General features: G+C 40.4%; 1 protein-coding gene across 10 annotated transcripts in view; it reads left to right on the top strand.

Annotated features, from left to right (window-relative positions):
• Positions 1-24,650, top strand: part of APOO (apolipoprotein O) — a 64,327-nt gene that overhangs the window by 28,624 nt on the left and 11,053 nt on the right. For 5 of the 10 annotated variants that reach the window (XM_082447288.1, XM_082447290.1, XM_082447291.1 and 2 more), the window contains 4 exons: positions 2,103-2,198; positions 9,722-9,813; positions 10,471-10,509; positions 13,239-13,319. In XM_082447288.1, coding sequence (XP_082303414.1) covers positions 2,103-2,198; positions 9,722-9,813; positions 10,471-10,509; positions 13,239-13,319 — 308 coding nt within the window. The other 5 variants (XM_082447292.1, XM_082447289.1, XM_082447294.1 and 2 more) reach the window with 4 other exon arrangements.

Below are 24,650 nucleotides of genomic sequence, written 5' to 3'. Positions count from 1 at the left end.
CTGAGAAAGCTAAAGAACTGCTGATCTTTTATCTATATGGGTGACTGAGGTGTCTCTTCATTGTCGCCTATCATTTCCCATTGATTCACAGCAGTAGGCAGTATTTGCAATATGAGTCTTTTTTTTCTTCTCCTGGACTCATAGTTACTGCAAAGACTTAAGAAACGTTCCATTATGAGTTGCATTGTTGTCTGCCAAGGCAACCAGTCCATTTCCCAGGAATCATAGCCAAGACATGTTGCTAGAAGCTGGGCTTCATATTTAGTGTAGTCTTACAGCATACCTTCTTTCCCATTTCTTTGTGATTTTCCCACTTTGGCTCAGCTCACCAAGGCATCTGGGTGTCCTTCTATCACCTGCTCTGTGTGCCTGTCTAGAATTGAAAATACCATGCTGGTAGGCAAAAATAAAGGGAAGCAGAAAATTGCCTCAAATGACCCAGACAAGAGGATGAAAAGTTAAAACCAGGTTAAAGGCAAAATAAGTAAAAGGCCAGACAGGAATTGGTGCAAAGAACACAAGCTGTATAGTAGTATTTAAAATGATCACCACATTTCCCAAAGAAACCAAGAAAAGGATAACTGGCACATGCCTAGTATTATCTAGACGAGAGAATTATTGAGTATTCCAGTTAGTTCAGTTCCATGTATGTCTGTTAAGTCACCATCGTGGCAGGCATTGAAGAGAGAGGCTGATTGAGACAGTGGTCACAGCCAGTGAGGTGCATATAATAAAGTGTTCAATACTAGCACAAATACAGAGACAGTCGTAGACCACCATTGAAGGTACAGAGGAAAGAGACTAGTTTAACAGAGATTGGGGAGATGGGAGCAGTCAGGGAAGGAGTTCTGAGATGAGTCTTGAAGGAACAGTTAGCCACACCAAAACATGGGGGTGGGAGTTGGGAGGCATTCCACACAGAGGGCACAGCATGACCAAGGCTTGGAGTGGTGACTTAGTGTTGCGTGTGCCGGGAACTGGAAGCAGGTCGGGAGTGCTGAAGATGAGATTGAGAGACCTGCAGGCTTTTCAAGTCATGACCTAGCTGAAATCCCTTTGTTAATTCATTCAGTATCCATTAACTCCTAGCAGGGCTTCAAATAAGTATCTGTTGAGTGAACATCCACTATTTACCACTGGGGGAAAATGACATAGAAGTCTAAGCAGTCCACCATTAAGGAGCAGATATTCTCTTTGAGGAGACATAAAATACACCCTGAATAATTAAAAACAAGGGCCATACAATTAGGCATCAGATGACGGTAGAGAAAATAAATATGGTGGGACTTTAGAGGAGAAAGAGAGGTGTGGGCTGATGAGTATAGGAAAGGCTTTTCTGAGGAGGTAGGACTTAAGCTGGCTTTTATTTGGTGGCATTGGCTCAGGGGAGAGGAGAGGCGGCATCATGTGAATGAGGTCATAATGCATGGTCAGGTGTGGCAAGTAGACTCACGTGTTGCACTTATTTGTATTTATTTTATCTATCAACAGTGACTATTTCCTGCATATACTTGCACTACAAGTTTCCTTCATTATCCAGATTTATTCTTATCTTGAGTTTAAATAATGAATTCAGATGGCAAAAGATACATTTTTTTTCCAGAGTCTAATGTATTTGGTTCCTGAATTTTAGAGAGCAAGCAGCAAAGCTTCTGATAGCGACAGATCTATCCAAAGATTTATCCAAATTTATTCTGTTTCTGTGTTTGGATAGCAAGGGATTCCTATATTTGTCTTTCTGCCCTTATGAATAATTGATTCAGATCTGTTGCCTTCAGGAATATGAAGGTAATCTAACATTACTTTATTGTCAGAATGTCATCAGGCTAAAAAGTTGTTTGAAAATTGGATACTTGCGATGTAACTAGTAAATCATGTTTATCTCTTACATAAAAAGAACTTGTTGAAAAGAAGCATATTAACAGAAAGCAAAGAATACATTATTTGAAAAGCATTTGCTACTACATATGCTGCTTATATTTGACTTTTTTGTTTTGTTCTTTTTGTTTATGTTTATTTTTAATTGAAATATAGTTGATGTACATGTTTTGTTTTTTAATGAGCAATTTATAAAACTGTTTCCTGGTCTGATTCTATTGTAGACAGCTATGAATATCTCCAAAATGCACCTCCTGGATTTTTTCCAAGACTTGGTGTTATTGGTTTTGCTGGAGTTGTTGGACTCCTTTTGGCTAGAGGTAGGTACAATTTTGTAGTTTTTTTTTTTTAAACAGTTCATAAGGGAGACATAACATATACATTTGATTCTTTCTTTTCACTTACCAGTTTTTGGAGTAATGAGTTAGTTCCTGAATATGGCCTTCTTGATGTATAATTGATATGGTTGTTTTCTCCAGTATATTTGATTTTAAACATATATAGAAATTGTAAAAAAATAAAATGAAAGAAATTATATACTTTTGGTTACAAAAAGAAAACTAAAAATGGATTAAAGACCTAAATGTAAGGCCAGACACTATCAAACTCTTAGAGGAAAACATAGGCAGAACACTCTATGACATACATCACAGCAAGATCCTTTTTGACCCACCTCCTAGAGAAATGGAAATAAAAACAAGAATAAACAAATGGGACCTAATGAAACTTAAAAGCTTTTGCACAGCAAAGGAAACCATAAACAAGACGAAAAGACAACCCTCAGAATGGGAAAAAATATTTGCAAATGAAGCAACTGACAAAGGATTAATCTCCAAAATTTACAAGCAGCTCATGCAGCTCAATATCAAAAAAACAAACAACCCAATCCAAAAATGGGCAGAAGACCTAAACAGACATTTCTCCAAAGAAGATATACAGATTGCCAACAAACACATGAAAGAATGCTCAACATCATTAATCATTAGAGAAATGCAAATCAAAACTACAATGAGATATCATCTCACACTGGTCAGAATGGCCATCATCAAAAAATCTAGAAACAATAAATGCTGGAGAGGGTGTGGAGAAAAGGGAACACTCTTGCACTGTTGGGGGGAATGTAAACTGATACAGCCACTATGGAGAACAGTATGGAGGTTCCTTAAAAAACTAAAAATAGAACTACCATACGACCCAGCAATCCCACTACTGGGCATATACCCTGAGAACACCATAATTCAAAAAGAGTCATGTACCAAAATGTTCATTGCAGCTCTATTTACAATAGCCAGGACATGGAAGCAAGCTAAGTGTCCATCGACAGATGAATGGATAAAGAAGATGTGGCACATATATATAATGGAATGTTACCCAGCCATAAAAAGAAACGAAATTGAGTTATTTGTAGTGAGATGGGTGGACCTAGAGTCTGTCATTCAGAGTGAAGTAAGTCAGAAAGAGAAAAACAAATACCGTATGCTAACACATATATATGGAATCTAAGGAAAAAAAAAAGGTCATGAAAAACCTAGTGGCAAGAGGGGAATAAAGACACAGACCTACTAGAGAATGGACTTGAGGATATGGGGAGGGGAAAGGGTAAGCTGGGACAAAGTGAGAGAGTTGCATGGACATATATACACTACCAAACGTAAAATAGATAGCTAGTGGGAAGCAGCCACATAGCACAGGGAGATCAGCTCGGTGCTCTGTGACCACCTAGAGGGGTGGGATAGGGAGGGAGGGAGGGAGGGAGACGCAAGAGGGAAGAGATATGGGAACATATGTATATGTATAACTGATTCACTTTGTTATAAAGCAGAAACTAACATACCATTGTAAAGCAATTATACTCCAATAAAGATGTTTAAAAAAAAAAGATAATTTTCCCTAATAAGAACCTACTGAATATCACAGGGAACTCTATTCAATACTCTGTGATGACCTATATGGGAATAGAGTATAGAAAAGAGTAGATATATGTATATGTATCACTGACTCACTTTGCTGTACAGCAGAAACTAACACAGCATTGTAAATCAACTATACTCCAATAAAAAAATTAATTAGAATAAAAAAAAAGAAATTAGTTATCCTTTATAGGTACACTTACTTGGTCAAATTCCTGTTGCTCTTTGATACAGAAAGAGTGAACTTTCATTAATGAAGATCTGTCACACCTGAGAAACTGTAAATGTTTCACTATTAAGATTAGGCTATTAGGGCTTCCCTGTTGGTGCAGTGGTTAAAAATCCGCCTGCCAATGCAGGGGACGCGGGTTTGAGCCCTGGCCTGGGAAGATCCCACATGCCACAGAGCAACTGGGCCCGTGCACCACACCTACCGAGCCCGCGAGCCACAACTACTGAAGCCCACGTGCCACAACTACTGAAGCCCACACACCTAGAGCCCATGCTCCACAATAAGAGAAGCCACCTCAATGAGAAGCCCGCACACCACAACGAAGAGTGGCCCCCACTCCCTGCAACTAGAGAAAGCCCGTGCACAGCAATAAAGACCCAATGCAGCCAAAAATAAATAAAATAAATTTATATTAAAATAAAAGATCAGGCTATTATTCCTAGTAACAGTGATTTCATGGAGAGTTTATTAATTTCTTGATGTCTTGTACCTTCAGTCAGTGATGATAAAAACTTCTAAAAATACTTAAAATTAGGGACTTCCCTGGGGTCCAGTGGTTAAGAATCCACCTTCCAGTGCAGGGGACACGGGTTCCATTCCTGGTCGGGGAACTAGGATCCCACATGCCATAGGGCAACTAAGCCTGCGTGCCACAACTACTGAGCCCGCACGCTGTGGAGCCTTTGCACCACAACTGGAGAGCCCGTGCACCACAACTACTGAGCCCCTGTGCTCTAGAGCCCACGCGCTACAACTAGAAAGAAACCCGTGCACTGCAACGAAGAGCCTGCATGCTACAAGGATCCCGCGTGCCGCAACTAAGACCTAATGCAGCAAAATAAATAAATATTTTTTAAAAATATACTTAAAATTAAAAGCTAACAAATATCAACTTAAAGATATTACTACACCTTACTGCTGGATTACAAAACATTCATAGGAAATACAGGATGGTAAAATACTTCATTATAATGAGATGAATTTGTTATGAACTACTTGAAGTTTCACTGATTGTAAAATTCAGACTTCACAAAAATTCCTAAATTATAAAGATTATGAACCCTGTAATCGGTCCCCATAAAAGATAACTATAGAGACTGGTCTTATAACCATTTCTCAATATTAAAAACCTTCCTATACATGCCTTAACCGCTCTTTTAGAATCTGGAAGAATGCTGCCCTGGTGCCACTCCCCCAGTGTGTGGAGTGAACTCCTGTTGTAGTTTTTGTGTCCTCCTCCTGTCTTGTGCAGGATATATAAGAATTAAATGCAGAGTTTATTTTTACTAATCAGCTTGGGCAATAGTTGAACCAGCTTTTTGTCCCAAACTTCTTTCCCCTCCTTCTGTAAAGCTGTCTAGGAAAGCATTCCTATCTTATTTAGATAGTGTTTAGAATTTATGAAGATCCCAAGGCCAAGGTGTTGGAATTTGACTGGGTGTTAGGGAGCCAGGAACGTGGAATCAAGTGAGATTAGCTTCCTCCTTCCCTCTCCATGGGTAGAGCATGTGGAGCAGTTTTACAGCCCTAAAGAGAGCTCCCTGTGCCATGTGTGCTCTTTACACCGTGTTTATCTCCTGCATATCCACTGTGGTGACTGTCCTGAGGACGACTGGGGGCTATGCTCTCCTGGGCAGAACAGCAGCAGAAGGACACCACTACTGCGGGTCCTTTGTCTTTGCTTTTGTTTTCTTGCTTGTTTATATGTTCCTCTCTCTCCTTCCTTTTCCTGAGAGGGCTCGGTTGTATTAAAATAATTTAAAACCTTAATTCTTTTTCAGAAAAGTACACACGCACACATACTCATGCGCACATACCAAACAACAGATCTTTTCCTGTGGGTGCTGGGGTACAAGGGCCTGAGGTAAACAATGTTGGGGTGGGGGATCCCTAAGCAAGATGAGTGGGGAGTGGGAGGGTAGCTATGTTCATGGGTGGTCAGAGTGATTTTCAGGCCCCTCCAGGTCCCCTATGCTGGCAGCAGTACGATGGGCTCAGAAGGTCCCTCCTGGTGGAATTTCATTTCTTCTTTGTTTTCAGTCTAACATTTTATTTATTTTAATTTTATTTTTTAATAAAAGTTATATGTATTTAAGGTGTACAACATGATGTTTTGATACACGTATGCATAGTGAAATTATTACTAGAGTCGAGCTAATTAATATATCTTCTCATATAGTTACCTTTTTTGTGATGAGAGCACCTGAAATCTCCTCTTAGTAAATGTCCAGGGTTCAGTATTATTAACTGTAGTCATCATTGCCGTACATTAGATCTCTAGACTTATTCATCCTACATAGCTGCACCTTTGTACCCTTTGACCAATATCTCCCCATTTCTCCCACCTCCCCACTCCTGATAACCACCCTTCTACTCTCTGCTTCTATGTATTTGACTTTTTTAGATTCTACATATCAGTGAGATCTTGCACTGTTTTTTCTTTCTCTGTCTGGCTTATTTCACTTAGCATAATGTCCTCCAGGTTCATCCATATTTTTGCACATGGTAGAATGTCCTTCCTTTTAAAGGCTGAATAATATTCCATTGCAAATATATACCACAATTTCTTTATCCATTCTTCCATTGAAAGACACTTAGTTTGGTTTCATGTCTTGGCTATTGTGAATAATGCTGCAGTGAACATGGGATACTTCTAGATACTGATTTCATTTCCTTTGGGTATATACCCAGAAGAGGGATTGCTGGATCATATGGATAGGTTTCTTGAGCATTCGGCAGATAATGGTGGTGAGGGTGGCCAGGACTGTGGTGAGGACAAGAGGTACTTCTCTGGAAGAGAGATGAGTGGATGATCATTCAGAGGAAGTGGGCCCAGCCAGGACACCCAAGGGTGGCAGGTGGTCGTTGCCCACCGTTGTTGCCTTCTGGTGGCTCCCTCCAGCACTGGCAGCCAGTGGTTCCCCTCTGGCAATGCTGACGGTTACAGTGTAGACCACTGGCTTCTTGGGAGGGGTGGGTGTGGAGATAGGCAGGGAGACAGGGGATTGCACTTTCTTCCAGAAGTTCTGGGGCCCCCAGCTCATTGTGTGAACCACTAGGAGCTAGAAGCTCAAGAGCTGCTGCCTATCAGCTTTCCCTAGAGGAGTGAAAAATGGCTGGTTGGAGGGTTTGCTGTCCTTCACCTGGTCCTCACCTTCATGAGCTGCCCAGGTGCTTAAAGCTTCAAGTGTACAGGTGGGCTTCCAGAGGTGTAAAAGGCTTTTCTCTTCTAGAGTAATTATAGCCTTTCAGTCAAGGCAGTAGGACAGGGAGAGAAACATAATATTAAGAGTCTAGATTGATAGTATTTGTATTCTCTTCTGTAACCCCAGTTCCATTTTGGGGGATTTGTCTGTTTAAAGTTTAAGACCGATAAACAGCACTTACATTCTTCTTTGTAAATGTGAGTAACATACATTGCACTAGCATCTATATGCGTCCCATCTCAAAAACCCCGTGCCTCTGAGTGGAGACTGTTTCTTGTGTCAAGTCCATTTCTAGTGTATTCTCCAGTTTTACCCTCTACCAGTTTTCTTAATCTCATTCTCATTTCTCCCAGCTCTCCATCCTTCTGTCTGTTCATTTCCCCTTTTCCAGGGCTGTACGTATTCTCACAGTCTAGACTGAGACTCAGTCAACACAGCTGTTGTCTTGGGACATGGCTCCACGCTCTCTTGGGTTTGACCCCCTTTGCCTGGGGTCCATGTTGTCTTCTCCTAGGTTTGCTGCCTGTTGTTGAACTACATGCTTAAGTCACTTTCGAAAAAGCCTATGTTGGAGGTAAACTTTCCAAGTTTTTGCAAGTCTGAAAGGACTCATACCTAGTGATCGTTTGGTTGGTCGTAGAATTTGTTCTCCATCAAAACTTTGAAGGCTGCATCTTCTAGCACCCAGCGTTGCAGGTGTGAGAGTCAGCAACCAGTCTGCATGATTGTTCCGTATGAAGTGATTCATTTTTTTCTTTTTTTCTGGAAGCTTTGAGGATCTTCTCTTAGTCTTCAGTGTTCTGAACTTCCATGGTGCTGTGACTACATATAGATGTTTTTCATTCTTTGGTTGGGCATTTTGGTGGCTTGCAGCCCTCAGCTGTAGGCAAATATATATCTTGTATTTATTTGAAAATTTCCTCTCATTCTTTTTCTTTCCTGAACACGAATTCATTTGTGATTGAGCTATTTAAACTGACCCCCTATGTCTCTTGTATTTTCTTGACTATTTTATTCTTTTTGCATTAGTTTACTTTGGTCATTTCCAAGAGCTCTTTTCTGCTCTCTTTTCACAGAACTCATTTTTCTTTTAATGCAGTAGCTTCTTGAATTTATTGATGATACTTAATAACAGGTTTAGTTTTGTTTTTAAGTTCTTCTCTTTCCTTTAGGGTCATTTTTCCTTCTTGCTTGTCTTGATCTTCTCTTTTATGTTGCAGGCTTTCCTCAACTTTCCTCAGTTGTACAGTCATGTTTAAGAACAAGGCAAAAAACAAAACAAGAAAGAACAAAGCAATTGAAACTCTAATAAGAACTTTTTGCGTATAGATGGGGCTTGCTGGCAAGCAGGTTCTCCCTCAGGGTGAGCCAAAAGGGGACTGCCCTTAGGTGGGGGGGTGACAGTGCCCACCTGGGGAAGGCTGGACCCTCAGCACTAACACGCACATGCACTCACACCAGCTGTCTCGGTTCTCAGCAGCAAATCCATGGCATTTCTTCCGCGATACCCTGCCCCCCTTTTAAGATTTTGTCTGGCGAGATGGCATGACCACAGGCAGTTTTGCACTGGCATGGCATGGAGGAAGGAGAGGCTCACCTGGTGCATGCACAGGACTTGTATTTCTCCCTCTATCTTGATCCCTGGTTGCCCTCTCCACCCTGCATGGTACCTGACATCTCTGGGCTGCCAGGGACATTCTGCTCCCTCCTCTGCTGTGGCCCCTGCTCAGGATTTAAAGGCTGTCTGTCCTCTTGCTCCCATCCACTCTCCGTTTTCTGAAACTTGCTTGAGACTTCTTAATAGCCAATAGCCCCTCCATACATTTTCTCTTCGTTTTGGGTTTATTATCTGTATTTTATTCTTTTACTGTTATTTTTATGGGGTATTGGAAAGGAGAGGAGAGGAATGCTTGCATTCAGTATTTAAATAGGAAGCCAGTTTACTATGAAAGAATGTAAACCTTAGAAACCAAAATAATGTCTGGTTTTCTTTTTAAAACAATCTTTTTTTCTGTTTCCTTAGAAATGGTAGTTCTCTTGAAAACATTGTATTGATGAAAAAAGCCAGGTGCAAAGGACTACATATTATATAATTCCATTTATACGAAATGTCCAGAGTAGGCAAATCCATAGAGCTAGAAAGTAGATTAATGGTTTCCTAGGGCTGGAGGTGATGGAGGAATTGGGGGGTGACTGCTCACGGATGTGGGGATTCTTTTTGGGTGATCACTTCTAAAATTAATTGTGGTGATGGCCGTGTACCTCTGTGAATACACTAAAAGCCGTTGAATGGTACAATTTAAGTGGGTGAGTTGTGTGAATTGTATCTTCCTAAAGCTATGAAAATGTGGTGGTCCTTTTTGGTTCATATATTAGGCACATTCTCTGTCAGTCTAAGACCAAAGAAGTCTTACTCAATGTTAGATATATGACGGAAACTGTAATGGTGAAGATAATGAATACTCTGATGGTGTCCATAACCTTTTTTTTAATAGGTTCAAAAATAAAGAAGCTGGTGTATCCACCTGGTTTCATGGGATTAGCTGCCTCTCTTTATTATCCACAACAAGCCATCGTATTTGTCCAGGTAAGTTAGATCCAGTAAGCTTGCATGTCCTTTGTTCTTGCTTATGTATGTATGGGTTTACTGCTTAATTTAATTTTATTTTGCAGCCTTTCTAACACCAGACTAAAATTTGTTTGCACATATAAATGAACTACAAAAAATTTAAATGTTTTTCTGCACTATGTACCTCAGTTCTGGCCCTCCTTCCAATGTCAGTATTCAGAGAATGCATGCTAATTTGAATATTAATCAAAGAAAATTTGCTATGCCTTTTTTTTTTTGCATAATTACATGGAAATCTAGAGACTCAAATTCCAAAGCTAATAGTTACAGGTCATTCTCAGTTTGGGCTTATCTGGTCACAACCTGCCCTCCTTGGAGTTGCAGGCACGGGCCTGTGCTCTGGCCCTCTGCGCCTTCTCCCTCATCCTGGTGCTAGCCTCGCTTTCCTTGCTGGGGACTACAGGGAGTGCAGTCCCTTCTGCTGGGAACACCTTTCTCAGGGCTGTCAGTTGGCTGCTCCTTTCCTACCCTTCAGGCCTCAGTTTGATGGCATCCTGGCAAGTAGAACACAGTGGCAAGAACACGGATAAAGCTGATGCCTTAGTCAGCTTGAGCTGCCGTAACAAAATACCACAGACTGTGAGGCTTAAATAACAGAAATTTATTTTCTCACAGTTCTGGAGGCTGGAAGTCCAAGATCAAGGTGTCAGCAAGGTTGGTTTCTCCTGAGGCCTCTCTCCGGGACTTGCAGATGGCCACCTTCTCCCTGTGTCCTCACATGGCCTTGTCATTGTGCGTGCACTCCCCTGGTTTATCATCCTTGCCTTATAATGACACTAGTTAGATTAGAGCTCTACCCTTATGACGAACTTGACCTTAATTACCTCTCTAAAGGCCCTGTCTCCAAATACAGTCTACTGTATTAACACTGTGGGTTAGGGCTTCAATATATGAATTTTGGGGGGTACAATTCAGTCCATGACAGCTGGACCAGCAGTTCTCAGAGTGTAGTCCCCGGCCCAGCAGCATCAGGATCACCTGGGAACTTGTCAGGAATGCACATTTTCAGGCCCCAACCCGGGCCTACTGACTCAGACACTCTGAGGGTTAGGGCCAGCAATATGTGGTTTAGCAAGCCCTCCGGGGGATTTTTAGCAAGCCCATAATATTTGAGAACCACTGATAAAGACTAGACTCTCTCCGGGCAGTGGTATGTGGACTTAGTGCGACTCTACATGTAGAGTCCCTTGGAAAACTGGCAAGAGCAAGGCAGACTCGAGGTTTTGAGGTCCTAGACAGCTTATGGAGACAAGGACTCATTTGCCAGAATTGCCATCTCACACTGAGACTTGGTCCTAGGAGGAATAGCAGTGCCATCACCAGATTTGGGCCCTGAGGGCTCTGAGCCAAACTGACCTGAAACTGTGCCCCCTGGAGTCCTTGTGACAGTATCGAGTCTAGATTCCTAGACGGTGCTGCAGTTGAAGGTGGGAGCCCAGTGGCTCCAGCTGCGGGAAATTGTTGCCTTTGGTGGCAAATACCAGTAAGATCTTCGTGGCATGGCCTTAACATTGTTTACAGCAGTCCTGGAGGCAGACAGTTACTGATCCTCTGCCTGCTTCAGCCCCAGCTCTGGAACAGTGAATCGTGTCTGCCTGCCCTAGATCATAAAAATGATCAAACATCATCTCAGTCTGTTATGGTGTAAATAGTAAATTGGCTGCTGGTTGAGAAGCATATGTGGCTGCCCTCAGAGTAGAGGTCTTTTTTTATCTTATATGCCACAGCATATGTTGCAAAAGATTTTTTGTATTCACAACCAAGATAGTAGCATGCAAATATGAGTTGTATTCTAATTTATTTTTAAAGTCAGTGGGAAGGAGTTTTGTCTTTTATTTTGTACCTAGGGTAAGCCAGAGCAAAGCAATTAACTAGTTTCACTAGATATAAAACATTAGTGATCTGTTTGGGATGATGAAAACGTTTTGAAAATGGATAGTGGTGATGGCTGCATAGCATTCTGAATGTAATTAATGCCACTGAATTGTACACCTAAAAGTGGTTAAAATGGTAAATGTTATATTATGTGTATTTGCCACAGTAAAACAAAACAACATCAGTGACTGAAAGAGAATTTCTGATACTGTTTTAGTGTCATTTAGTTCCTATTTCACAGTTTCTTTTCTACTTCCTCTTCATTTTTATTCTTTTTTTTAATGAATGCCATGACCTTGGACAAGCCACTTAATCACTTATATTCTGTTTTCTGTTCAGTAGTGTTTGGAGAAAAGTACTGTAAGAAAACCCTTAAAGTGATGGCAAATATTATTTTTCTCTCAAATTTAAAGCACTGAAAACAGTGCCATACTCATGATAAATGCTTGATATGTCTACCAGTGGGTCTGAGAATCATATCATATTCTAAGAACAGTTGGAGCAACTGGAAGAATGTAACTTGTAAGAAAACCAGCATGTTGCAGCAACCCCTGGATTTACTAGCACTGTGATCTTGGATGAGTCACTTGGCCTCTGAATATTTCCTTACAGTCTTTGCCTACTTACCACATAGGGTTGTTATATAGAATAGAGATAAATCATGTGAATGTGCTTTGTAAAGTAAAATGCTATACATTGACAAATTATTGTAAAAATTAGGAAGAGAATAATAACTGCTTTCAGAAAATTGAAGTACTGTCATTTAGAAGAATAATCAATATGGTCATAAGTAGGACCAACGAATGCAAATTATTGGAAGCATTTTTTTAAAGAAAGCTCAATACTTAAAAAAAAAGTTTCCAACAATTAAAGCCAGCAGGCCAAAGTTGGACAAGTGCATTTTAAGGTAGTGAGCTCACTGACCCCAAAATATTCTCTGACCCTGGGGCCTACCTCTCAGGATGTTGTAGAAAGGATTTTGAAACAGGAGGCAAAATCACTGTAGAAACTCAAAGACTTTATGTTTTGAGGGATCTGGGAAGACTGAGAGCATCTTTACTGAGCTCACCTATTTTTTTACGTAGCCCCTAAAATGAATGATTGATTTTAAGCTTGATTTTCAGACTTGTTTGGCTGTTACGTGCTAGATGTGATAGGTAGTAGCCTTCCTTCTTGTCTGATCTTCAGGCATTTCCCATATCAGCAATGATCCACATTTTTTTTTCCTTGAAATTGTGAAAGTTTGAAATATACACCTATAATTTATGGCAAATTATTTTAAACAGTAACTATACACGGGCAAGCTATTTTTTCTTTTTATGCTATCATTCTTACTATCTTTTATTTGCTTACATTGCACAGTTTTAATGTGTATGTCCCAAGATTCCTGTGTTTGTTGTATGCTTAAATACAGTTCTTTTGGAAACAGGACAAAAGAAAACAGAAAATTCTCTTCCTTACCACTTCATGTATGGAATAGCAATGGATCTTTTATATTTTGTTTCAAGGTCAGTGGGGAGAAATTATATGACTGGGGTTTACGAGGATACATAGTCGTTGAAGATTTGTGGAAGGAGAATATCCAAAAGGTGAGAAAGATCTTTTTCATTATCTTCCTTTTGGTTTAAATATGTGGTTTCTCTCGGGTTTTATAAAATTCTTGATGCCCTGTTGCTTGCTCTTGCTTTTTCTGTTTGTATTTCCTTATGCTTCTAGCTCAGATTCTCTGGTGGCCTTTATTGGAGGAGCAATAGAACCTCTGTGCATTTGATTATTTTCAGCAGGGCTGAATAAGTGGGGACCATAAAATACATTCCACCCCAGTCTTAGACCATAATTTCCACTGTATTGTATTTACAGTTGGCTCAAAGTGTTGCATATTATCTGAAAGTTTTTTCAAAACTAGATTCAAAGGGAACATGCTATGCTCCCAGCAAAAGACAAATAACCGAGACTCCTCCTCTTGCTATTTCATTCATCATAGGCTTCATTCTTCACTTTATCAGTACTGTAACTGTTCATCCCCTAGCCTGTGGGCCCAGTTAAGGGCATATACAGGACCAGCCACCAGTTACAGGCCACTGTGCTGATTGGTGGGCGAACAGCAGAGGGGAAAAGGTTGTGGAATTATAAGGACAGGTCATTTTTTTGTCTCTTCTCACAGCCACTTAGCTGATTAAATGTTGCCCATGTTTGCTGGGACATTCTCTCTTTCCTCTGATAAGGATTAGTGAATATAGAACAAGGCATCATGTCTCCTCCAAGCACTCAGAGGCACAGCTCGATAAGGAAGAATTAGGGTTCTTATTATTAACATACCTTCTGTATCATAGAATACTTTTGACTCCTGTCATCTCAAATCAGAATACCCTTTTTAAAAATATAAATACCTAGGGACTTCCCTGGTGGTCCAGTGGTTAGGCTCCGAGCTTCCACTGCAGGGGGCATGGGTTCGATCCCTGGTCGGGGAACTAAGATCCCGCATGCTATGCGGCATGGCCCATAAATAAATAGCTAGATAGATAAATAGATACATACATACATACCTATCTCAAAACCCAGGATTTCGAACTGGAATGGAAGTAACATTAACGGAATAAATTATAAGCCCTCCTCATTAGTTACATAAATAATCTTCCAGTGAAATCATAAGACTAATTATTGTACTGGTGATTTGTAAATGAATTAGTCTCTGTTGAGCCTGTTTATACTAGCTCTTGAGTAGGAAGTTCTGTATTAATATCAAGTGCCCTTTGGCAATCCCTTTTAAAGAATAAACGCTCATAGTTTTATTTTCATTTCTCTGACATTTTCTTTGGAAGCTTTCTTTCCTGTTTAAAAAAATTCCTTAAGTCCACACTGAGTTTAATATGGGAAAGGAAACAGAATGTCAGGAAAGCTATACACAGCCTTAGAAAGAAATGTGGAAAATGAAACTCCTCCTCAGCTCTGAGTGCTCACTGTGGTGTCAGTGCAGAACCGATGCACATGAAAGCTATGGTGGGGGGGATCCCCTGGGAGCCTCTGAGCGCTCACTGTGGTGTTAGGCAGACACGTGCACACCAATGGGACTGTGGTTGGAATGCAAGCTAAGCAGAACAGCATTTTATGGTAATTTGAAAACGTTGCCTATTACAGCTACTCGTATTTACATGCAAGTCTTTGGGGAGTGAGATAGTAAAGATGCCTAATTAGCCTGGAGTTGGTCTGCATGTCTCCTCTGGTCTTCTTTCTATGCTCTTGCCCTCTTGAGCGTCACTGAGAGCTTAGTGTTCTTCCATTCATTTACTCTCAAAGCACAGTTGTCCTGACAGCTATCTGTTGTGAATAGAAGATAATAAAATGGATGTTGACTACTTAAACATTTAGCACAAGTTTTTGTGTTTTTTTTAATTAATTAATTAATTTATTAATTTATTTTTGGCTGTGTTGGGTCTTCGTTTCTGTGCGAGGGCTTTCTCTAGTTGCGGCGAGAGGGGGCCACTCCTCATCGCGGTGCGCGGGCCTCTCACTATCATGGCCTCTCTTGTTGCGGAGCACAGGCTCCAGACGCGCAGGCTCAGTAGTTGTGCCTCACAGGCCTAGTAGCTCCGCGGCACGTGGGATCTTCCCAGACCAGGGCTCGAACCCGTGTCCCCTGCATTGGCAGGCAGATTCTCAACCACTGCGCCACCAGGGAAGCCCTAGCACAAGTTTTAAATGAAAAATATCAGAAGGCCTTATTAATTCAAGATTTGATATAGTTAGATTTTGGGAATTATTTGATATGTACATGCTTTTGGTTGTAAATAGTCAAAGAAATTTGTGGACATTGTGTTTAAAATGGGGCCCTGAGGGACTTCCCTGGTGGTCCAGTGGTTAAGGCTCTGTGCTTCCAATGCAGGGGAACTAGATCCCTGCATGCCACAAATTTCTTTGACTATTTACAACCAAAAGTAGGTACATCTGTTACATTATTATAGTACAAACAATTATGAATCAGATTGCACCTAATTGAGACTGGTAATTGAAGCCTAACTTGAAAACCAATTTCCAAACACGCTAAGAAACAAACAAATATCTCCTCCATGAGGTGTTCTTCAGTTCCCTTCAAAGAGTTCCCGGGCCCCAAAAGATTCCTGTTCCAGGGTAGCTTAAGTCTTTGCTCTCGTTAATAAAGCAAAAACAAACAAACAAAAAATACTGAAACCCACAAAGTCCAACAAGTGGGGGGCAGGGAAATCAATAAAAGACAATGGCATTTCACTATCAAATAATGGGGCCCTGAAATTTTAAGTGGTATGAATGATGGTTCAGTTCTCAATTATATTATTTCCCATAGAGCTGTATTACTCTCAGAAACCCTCAGTCTGTGGCATTGCTCTGCCATATCCCTTTTCCCTTTTAGGAATTAATTCTAAATGTTTGCACTGAGTCTTCTATCAACGAAGTTTGGATGAGGTGGTCTTTCAGTCCTGTCATTGGTCAGTGAAGAGGAATTTATCTGCTTCAGCTAAAATGAATTCTTTGTCAGAACTGTGAAGCAAAGATGGGTGTGTCCAGAAATATTGTCATCATAATGGGTCTAGGTTTTTTTTTTCTTTTTTTGAGATAAAAGAACATATAAAATATGTCATAAAATACAACATATATATATAAAATAACTGCATATATATGTATATTTACAGTTTAAAATCCAACAATATAATGACCATACATATACCAACAAACCATCCATCTTTAAAAATAGGAAATTACCAATGTCTTCCAAGTTCTTCCTGGGCCCTTCCATCTCCCCAGAGAGAACCACTATCCAGAATTTTGTGCTTTTCATTCCATTGTTTTTCTTTAAACTTTTTCTTTTAGTTGAACCACATAACGTATTTATTCTAAAACACTGTAGTTGAGCTTGCCTGTTTTTTGCCTTTATAATATAAATAACTATCAAATATACATATAAATAAATATATAGTTTAGATGGAGTCTTACTATATGTGTTATTTTGCAAGTTGTTTTGTTCCCTAAACATTATGTTTATGGGTTGTGTGCCCATAATTTATTAATTTACACTGCTCTGGAATATTTCTTTGTGGGAAAATACCCATGTTGATGGCTAGCTAGATGGCTTTCAGTATATTGTTGTTGCACACACAGCTTTGAGCATATTTTTGTATGTGTCATGGTTTATTAAGAGTTTTTTAGGCCAGGGACTTCCCTGGTGGCACAGTAGTTAAGAATCCGCCTGCCAATGCAGGGGACACGGGTTCAATCCCTGGTCTGGGAAGATCCCACATGCTGCGGAGCAACTAAGCTCGTGCACCACAACTACTGAGCCCACATGCTGCAACTACTGGAGCCTGCGCGCCTAGAGCCCATGCTCCACAACAAGAGAAGCCACTGCAATGAGAAGCCCGCGCACTGCAACGAAGAGTAGCCCCTGCTTGCCATGACTAGAGAAATCCCGCGCTCAGCAACGAAGACCCAACACAGCCAAAAATTAAATCAAATTTAATTTAATTTAAAAAAGAGTTTTTCTAGGCCAAGATTCCTAGTTCATAGGGTCTGCACATCAATTTTACTAGATGACAAGTTTTCCATTTTTGCCAGTCTGGTGCCTTTAAAATAGTTTTTCACTGTGGGGTGTGTTTGTGTGTTTGTGTGTGTGTGTGTGCGTGTGTGTGTCTTTACTTTGTTCCCCAATTTTTTTTCTTTTTTATAAATTTATTTATTTATTTTTGGCTGTGTTGGGTCTTCGTTTCTGTGCGAGGGCTTTCTCTAGTTGCAGCGAGCGGGGGCCACTCTCCATCGCGGTGCGCGGGCCTCTCACTGTCGCGGCCTCTCTTGTTGCAGAGCACGGGCTCCAGACACGCAGGATCAGTAGTTGTGGCTCACGGGCTCAGTTGCTCCGCGGCATGTGGGATCTTCCCAGACCAGGGCTCAAACCCGCATCCCCTGCATTGGCAGGCAGATTCTCAACCACTGCGCCACCAGGGAAGCCCCTGTTCCCCAATTTTTATTTTGAAAAAAAATTTCAAAACTACAGGACAGTTGCAGGAATAGTATAATGAATATACCCCTCACTTAGGTTCACCAATTAACGTTTTGCTACATTTGCTTTGTCTTTTTACACATGCTTGGGTGCTCACACACGTGTATTTTATTTTTCTGAACCATTTAGGAGTTAGTTGTAGATATTGCGCTTTCTACCCATATCTAATTCAGCATATATTTCTAAAGAACATGGTCATTTACTGATATAATCACAATACCATTATCATGCTCAGGAAAGTTGACATTTCATTGTTTCCATAATCATTATCTAATATACAGTCCATAGTCAGATTTCTTCAGTTGCCACAATAATGTGCTTTCCTTCAACAATTTTTAAATTGAGTTTTTTATACCTGAGTGAATTCTTATAAGGCACACACCCTTGTAACCATCATCTAGGACAAAAACCCGGAATTTTGCCAGCCTCCCCAGAAGCCCTTCCATGTAGCTCACCCCAATCACATTCCTCTCTTTCCATCCAAAACTACCTACTATCCTGACTTTCATAGTAGGAAGTAACTTCCCTGTTTTTCTTAATGGCTTTATCACCTAAGTCTTTATCCCTGTCACTTTAGTCTTGCCCATGATTATTTCTGACTTGATATTCCTTTTAAGTCTTTTTTTCCCTTTTAAGTCACTTTTAATCTACAGGTTCCCCTTCCATCCTCTTATTTTCCTTACACTGTATCTGTTGAAGGAACCTGGCGTGTCGGACCTGTAGAGTTTCCAACAGTTTGGGTTTTGCGGATTGCACGCTTACGGTGCAGTTGAACGTGTTCCTTTCTTCTCTACGTTTCCTGTAGATTGGCCACTGGATCCAGAGGCTGCCTAATCAAGTTCGTGTTTGATCCTATTGGCAAGGCTATAGTTCTATGTAGGCATCTAAGTTTTTGCTTCAGTTTACCATTTTGGCGTTAGTGGCTGTTGAGGCTCAATGCCTAGACCTACTGATCCACTGGGAGTTGGAAAATGGTGATATTCTACTTCTGTCAGTTCATTTTCACATAATAGCTAGAACACTTTAATAAGGAACGACTTCCCCTCATATACTATTTAGTTACTCAGTTATAGGAAAGATAGGATAAATGCTCAATTTTTGCTCTTATTTATCTGGTTTTCAAAATAATAAATTGGTTCCCTCTTATCCTCAGAAGGTCACCAATTAGTGGGGTTTTTTTTAGAATCATTTTGAATTTGTAGACTTAAATATATTTGGGTTTGAATGCTTTATATTTCTTATCCTTGTTGGAGTTCAGATTGTTCCATTTTGGCTAGTAGAAGTTGGCTCTGCGTCCTTTTGACATGACGCAAGGACTGCAATAGTTTCCTCGCTGTCTGGCATGTCAAAATGGTCTCAGAATCTCTCATTGTTGTTTTATTGTATGTTCCTTTGATTACTAATGAGGTTGAGCATCTTTTCACATGTTTATTGGTTTCTTCTTGAAATGCCTGTTCATGTCTTTTGGCCATTTTTTATGTGGGTCATTAGTTCCTTTCTTAATGATTTGTAAGAGTTCTTTATTTTTTCCTAGATACTAATACTTTTGGTCACATGTTTGCGGATGTCTTCTCCCAGTTTTAGGCTTGTCTCTTCAGTTTTGGTGTCTTTTGATGATCAGAAGTACTTAATGTAGTTGATTCATAGATCTTTTCCATTACAGTTTTCACTCTTTGACTCTTGGTGTTTAATAAAAGCATGAAACTATTGATTGTCCATTGCTAATCTGAAACCCTTTCAGAATAGTCCCAGCTCAAAGCCTGAGTTTCAGAGATGGAGGCTATTTGTGGGTGTCAGTCCCCAGGGTCACAGATAGCTCTTTTGGAGTTGTCTTCTACATTAGCCAAACACAGCAGTGTGTTTCAGTAAAAGTCATGTTTAATTTTCACTAGATTTTTAAAAAATGTGACAAGTTACTATCAAAGAATTGTAGAATGACTGTTAAAGACCAACAGTAACTAAAAAAAATCTTAATAATTCTTTGAAGGTAAGGAAACTATAAAAGAAATATAAACCTGTTACTAACATGAAAACTGAGCAGAACTTCTAAAGCTGAGCTTTTAATAGTTGTATTCAAGCCTTTGCTGGCTCAGCAGGAAAATGAAAGGGAAGCAGCAGCCATCATCCTGAGTAAATGTGTCCTGCTTTCTTTTTCTCCATTCGAAATTCCTTAGCTTTCTAAACACACTCAAGTTTTGCTGTAAGTTATGTGATTTTAAAATGATCATCTTTGAAATAAGGCAGTCACAGAAGGAGAAATACTGTATGATTCCACTTAAATGAAGTATCTAAAATAGTCAAATTTATAGAAGCAGAGAGTAGAGTGGTGGTTGCCAGGGGCTGGGGGGAGGGGAAAATGGGGAGTTGCTAATCAATGGGTATAAAGTTTCAGTTATGCAAGATGAATACATTCTAGAGACCTGCTGTACAATATAGTGCCTGTAGTTAACATTACTGTATTGTACACTTAAAAATTTGTCAGGAGGGCAGATCTCATGTTAAGTGTTCTTACCACAATAAAATAAAAAGGACAGTGTGGTGGGTTTTCCATAAAGCTAAATTTGTTCTGAATTTGTGCCCTTTCTAGTTTTTGCTGTTTAAAATTCTAAGAAATAAAGGTACTAGGCAATGATTTTTCTTTTTTTTTTTTCTTGGCTGCGTTGGGTCTTCATTGCTGTGCATGGGCTTTCTCTAGTTGTGGCGAGCAGGGGCTACTCTTCGTTGCGGTGCATGGGCTTCTCATTGCGGTGGCTTCTCTTATTGCAGAGCACGGGCTCTAGGCGCCTGGGCTTCAGTAGTTGTGGCACACAGGCTCAGTATTTGTGGCTCGTGGGCTCTGGAGCGCAGGCTCAGTAGTTGTAGCGCACGGGCTTAGTTGCTCCACGGCATGTGAGATCTTCCTGGACCAGGGATTGAACCCGTGTCCCCTGCATTGGCAGGCAGATTCCTAACCACTGCGCCACCAGGGAAGTCCCTTTCTTTTTTTAAAAACATCATTACTGGGCTTCCCTAGTGGCGCAGTGGTTGAGAATCTGCCTGCCGATGCAGGGGACATGGGTTCGAGCCCTGGTCTGGGAAGATCCCACATGCCGCGGAGCAACTAGGCCCGTGAGCCACAATTACTGAGCCTGCGCGTCTGGAGCCTGTGCTCCGCAACAGGAGAGGCCGCGACAGTGAGAGGCCCGCGCACCGCGATGAAGAGTGGCCCCCGATTGCCGCAACTGGAGAAAGCCCTCGCACAGAAACGAAGACCCAACACAGCCAAAAATAAATAAATAAATAAATTAAAAAAAAAAAAAACATCATTACTTAGCAAAATAAAAAGTAAGAAATCTTGAAAAAAAATGTCTCCTTTTTCGAAAGGCATACACTTTTGGTATGAGGAAAGGTAGACAAGGCAGGATGCAGCATGGCCTGGTAGCCAAGAGAGTGGACTCCAGAGTGGGTGCACCGGGCTCTTCCCCCACTCCCACCCCACCCCCACCTCTTACAAGCCTTGAAACCTTGGGAAATTGCTCTGGTGCTCTTGGGAAATGGGGGTGGTACCTCATGGGGCTGTTTCAAGGATTGAGTTTATCCATGTGAGAAGCTGAGAAAATGGACAGACTTTAGAAATGGTAGCCATGATAGATGTCATGTGACATCTGCATAGGAGAAGGTAGCATTTCCTGATGGAAAATGGAGCCCTAGGGCTTATTATACTCCTTAGTCAAAAGTCCTCCTATCTGTTTTAGTTTCCTATTGCAGCCATAACAAATGACCACAAATTTACTGGCTGAAAGTAATACAAATTTATTATCTTAGACTCTGTAGGTCAGGAGTCCGGTGCTAAATCAAGGTGTCAGCAGGGCTGCGTTCCTTTCTGGAGGTACCAGGGGAGAATCCGCTTCCTGCTCATTGAGGTTGTTGACAGAATTTAGTTTCTTGGCAGTTATAGGACCAAGGTCTGCTTTGCTAGCTGTCAGCTGAGGGTAGTTCCCAGCTTCTAGAGGCTGCAGCATTCCTTGACTCCCAGCCCTCTTCCTTCGTCTTCAAAGCCAGCTGCTGCAGATGAGTCCTTTTCATGTCCCATTTCTTTGACCCTGTCTTCCGTCCTCTTAGACTATAGGAACCCATGTGATTCGATTGGGCCCACCCAGATAATCCAAGATAATCTCCCTATTGTAAGGTCAGCTGGTTAGCAACCTTAACTCCAGTGCCACCGTAATTCTCCTTTGCCATGTACGGTAGCACAGTCACAGGTTCCAGGATTAAGGTGCAAACATCTTTGAGGGGGCCGTTATTCTGCCTACCACATCCAGTGAACTGGAATTTCACTGGGGTCTTTAACAGGTCATTTATGTTTAGCTTTTATTTCCTCATCAAAAAACTTAAGTGACCTACCACATAAGATAGGTAATTTTTTTTTAGCATCTTTATTGGAGTATAATTGCTTTACAATGGTGTGTTAGTTTCTGCTTTATAACAAAGTGAATCAACTATACATATACATATATCCCCATATCTCCTCCCTTTTGCGTCTCCCTCCCACCCTCCCTATCCCACTCCTCTAGGTGGTCACAAAGCACCGAGCTGATCTCCCTGTGCTATGCAGCTGCTTCCCACTAGCTATCTATGTTACATTTGGTAGTATATATAAGTCCATGCCACCCTCTCACTTCGTCCCAGCTTACCCTTCCCCCTCCCCGTGTCCTCAAGTCCATTCTCTATGTCTGCATCTTTATTCCTGTCCTGCCCCTAGGTTCATTAGAACCATTTTTTTTTTTAGATTCATATATATGTGTTAGCATACGGTATTTATTTTTTCTCTTTCTGACTTACTTCACTCTGTATGACAGTCTCTAGGTCCATCCACGTCACTACATATAACTCAATTTCGTTTCTTTTGGGATAGGTCATTTTTATTGAGCACTTGCTGTGAGCTTGGCCCTGGGTGCTAACTGTATGCTCAGGAAGAGTCTGTGAGGCAGGTTCTATTACTATCTCCATGTTATAAACGAGGAAACTGCATTTTGGAGGAGTTAAGTAATTGATCAAAATAATTCAACTGGTGAGGGGATCAGACATTTCAAGTGGATTGCTGTACCTCAAAAGTTTGGCTGGAAATCCCCCTTCATATGGCAGTGCATACTAATTAGAAATAAATATTTTGATTAAAACAAATGTTTCAATTTTGCTAATAGAAATTATTATTCATGTTCATGGACATGGTAAGAAAATAAAATTTCTACTGTAGCTTAGCCAAGTTGACACATAAAATTAACCATCACAGTGCAGTGCTGTTTAGCTTATTCCTCTAGCCCTTTGCAATCCAATATGGCAGGCACCAGATGTTGACTACATGAAGTGTAGCTAATCTGAACTGAGGTATGCTGTAAGCGCAAATTCACACCAAATTTAGAAGACATGGTACAGATAAAAAAGATTGTAAACTATCTCATAATTTTAATGTTGATTGATGTTATATTGATTACATGTTGAAATAATAGTATTTTAGATGTGTTGGGTTAAATAAAATGTATCAATCACTTTTAAAAAACGATGAAACCCAATATGTATTGAAATTAGATTATAAGGAGAATGGTTGCATTGTAAAATATTTTAAATAAAACTGTCCGAAAATGCAAAAAAATTTAATTTCTGGCTTGTGCTAAGTCACAAACTGTCTTTTGAAGTCATAATGTTGTTTTTGCTGAGATGATGATGGTTTCTGCCAAGAGAGATCTGATTTGTAATAGGGTGGATAGGTTCAGTACTTCACTAGTGAGATATTTGACTGTCATGTTTTGTTATACTATAAGTGATATGTAATCAAACAAGAAAAATTTCCTAGCAACAGAGTTGTTTTCTTCAACCAGAAGAATGTTTTTATGTGCTCATTTTCTTAATGTCCAAAGGATAAAAAAAGCTTATGAATTTAGCATCTTATATTCTTATCTTATTCTAAGATCATATATCTTATCTTATATTTTTGAGATTGAGTTGCTGGCAAATATAGGTAGTAGAATATATAAGAATATCACTAGAAGTATTTGGCAAGCATTATGTTAAGGTAATTCAGACCTAAAATACATTTAACTAAGTAGGGAACCACATGGTTTTTATGACAGACCCAGTTGTTGGACATGGTTATCTCACTTGCCTTCATAAGCCTCTTTTTATCTCTTCTTCATTAATACCCAAACTTTTTTTTAAACACTCATCAGGTCTCTAGGTTCTACCTCATTTCATTTGTTTATTCAACGAATGTTTGAATACTGTGTGCTAGGAGGTTCTAGGAGTATTGTGCCCTCATGAAACTTACATATATTTGTGAAGGATTCAAACATGAATGAAAGAATTACACAAATCAGGAAGTGCATGGGTGCTATCAATGTGAATAAAAGGTTCTTATCTGAATCGAAGGGCGGAGGACAGGGGAAAGCCTTGATCTAAAGGATGAATAGCATTTAGCCAGGCCAAAATTGGGATGGACCAGTCTAGGTCAAGGGATTTATTTTGCAAAGGTTTTATCCCAGGAAAGAGCTTGGCAAGTTGGAAGAGCAACAGCAAGAAGGCCTCTGTGTGTGTGTGTGTGTGTGTGTGTGTGTGTGTGTGTGAAAGTGGCTCTCAAGGAATAGCGTAAGGCATAGGCGCTGAGTCCTGTAGAGCTCTGTTCAGAGCAACAAGTAGACCTGGATATTGTATGATGATCCACCAAGCAATACGTATGGCCTTTTTCCCCAGAACTCCGTCATCAAGTGAATGTGGTCTGTAGATAGGGTGACCATATAATTTATCATCCAAACCAGGATACTCTTGAGAGTGAAAGGGGGCACTATTAATTATGCTGGGACAATAGGTATAAACCAGTATGTATAACTTGGGCAAGCCAAGATGTATGATCACTATG

The sequence above is a fragment of the Balaenoptera physalus genome (genome assembly GCF_965194825.1).
Source record: "Balaenoptera physalus genome assembly, chromosome: X".
NCBI classification, from domain to species: Eukaryota; Metazoa; Chordata; class Mammalia; order Artiodactyla; family Balaenopteridae; genus Balaenoptera; species Balaenoptera physalus.
The sequence above is the reverse complement of the archived record's forward strand: the minus strand, read 5'-3'. Positions and strand labels throughout refer to the sequence as shown.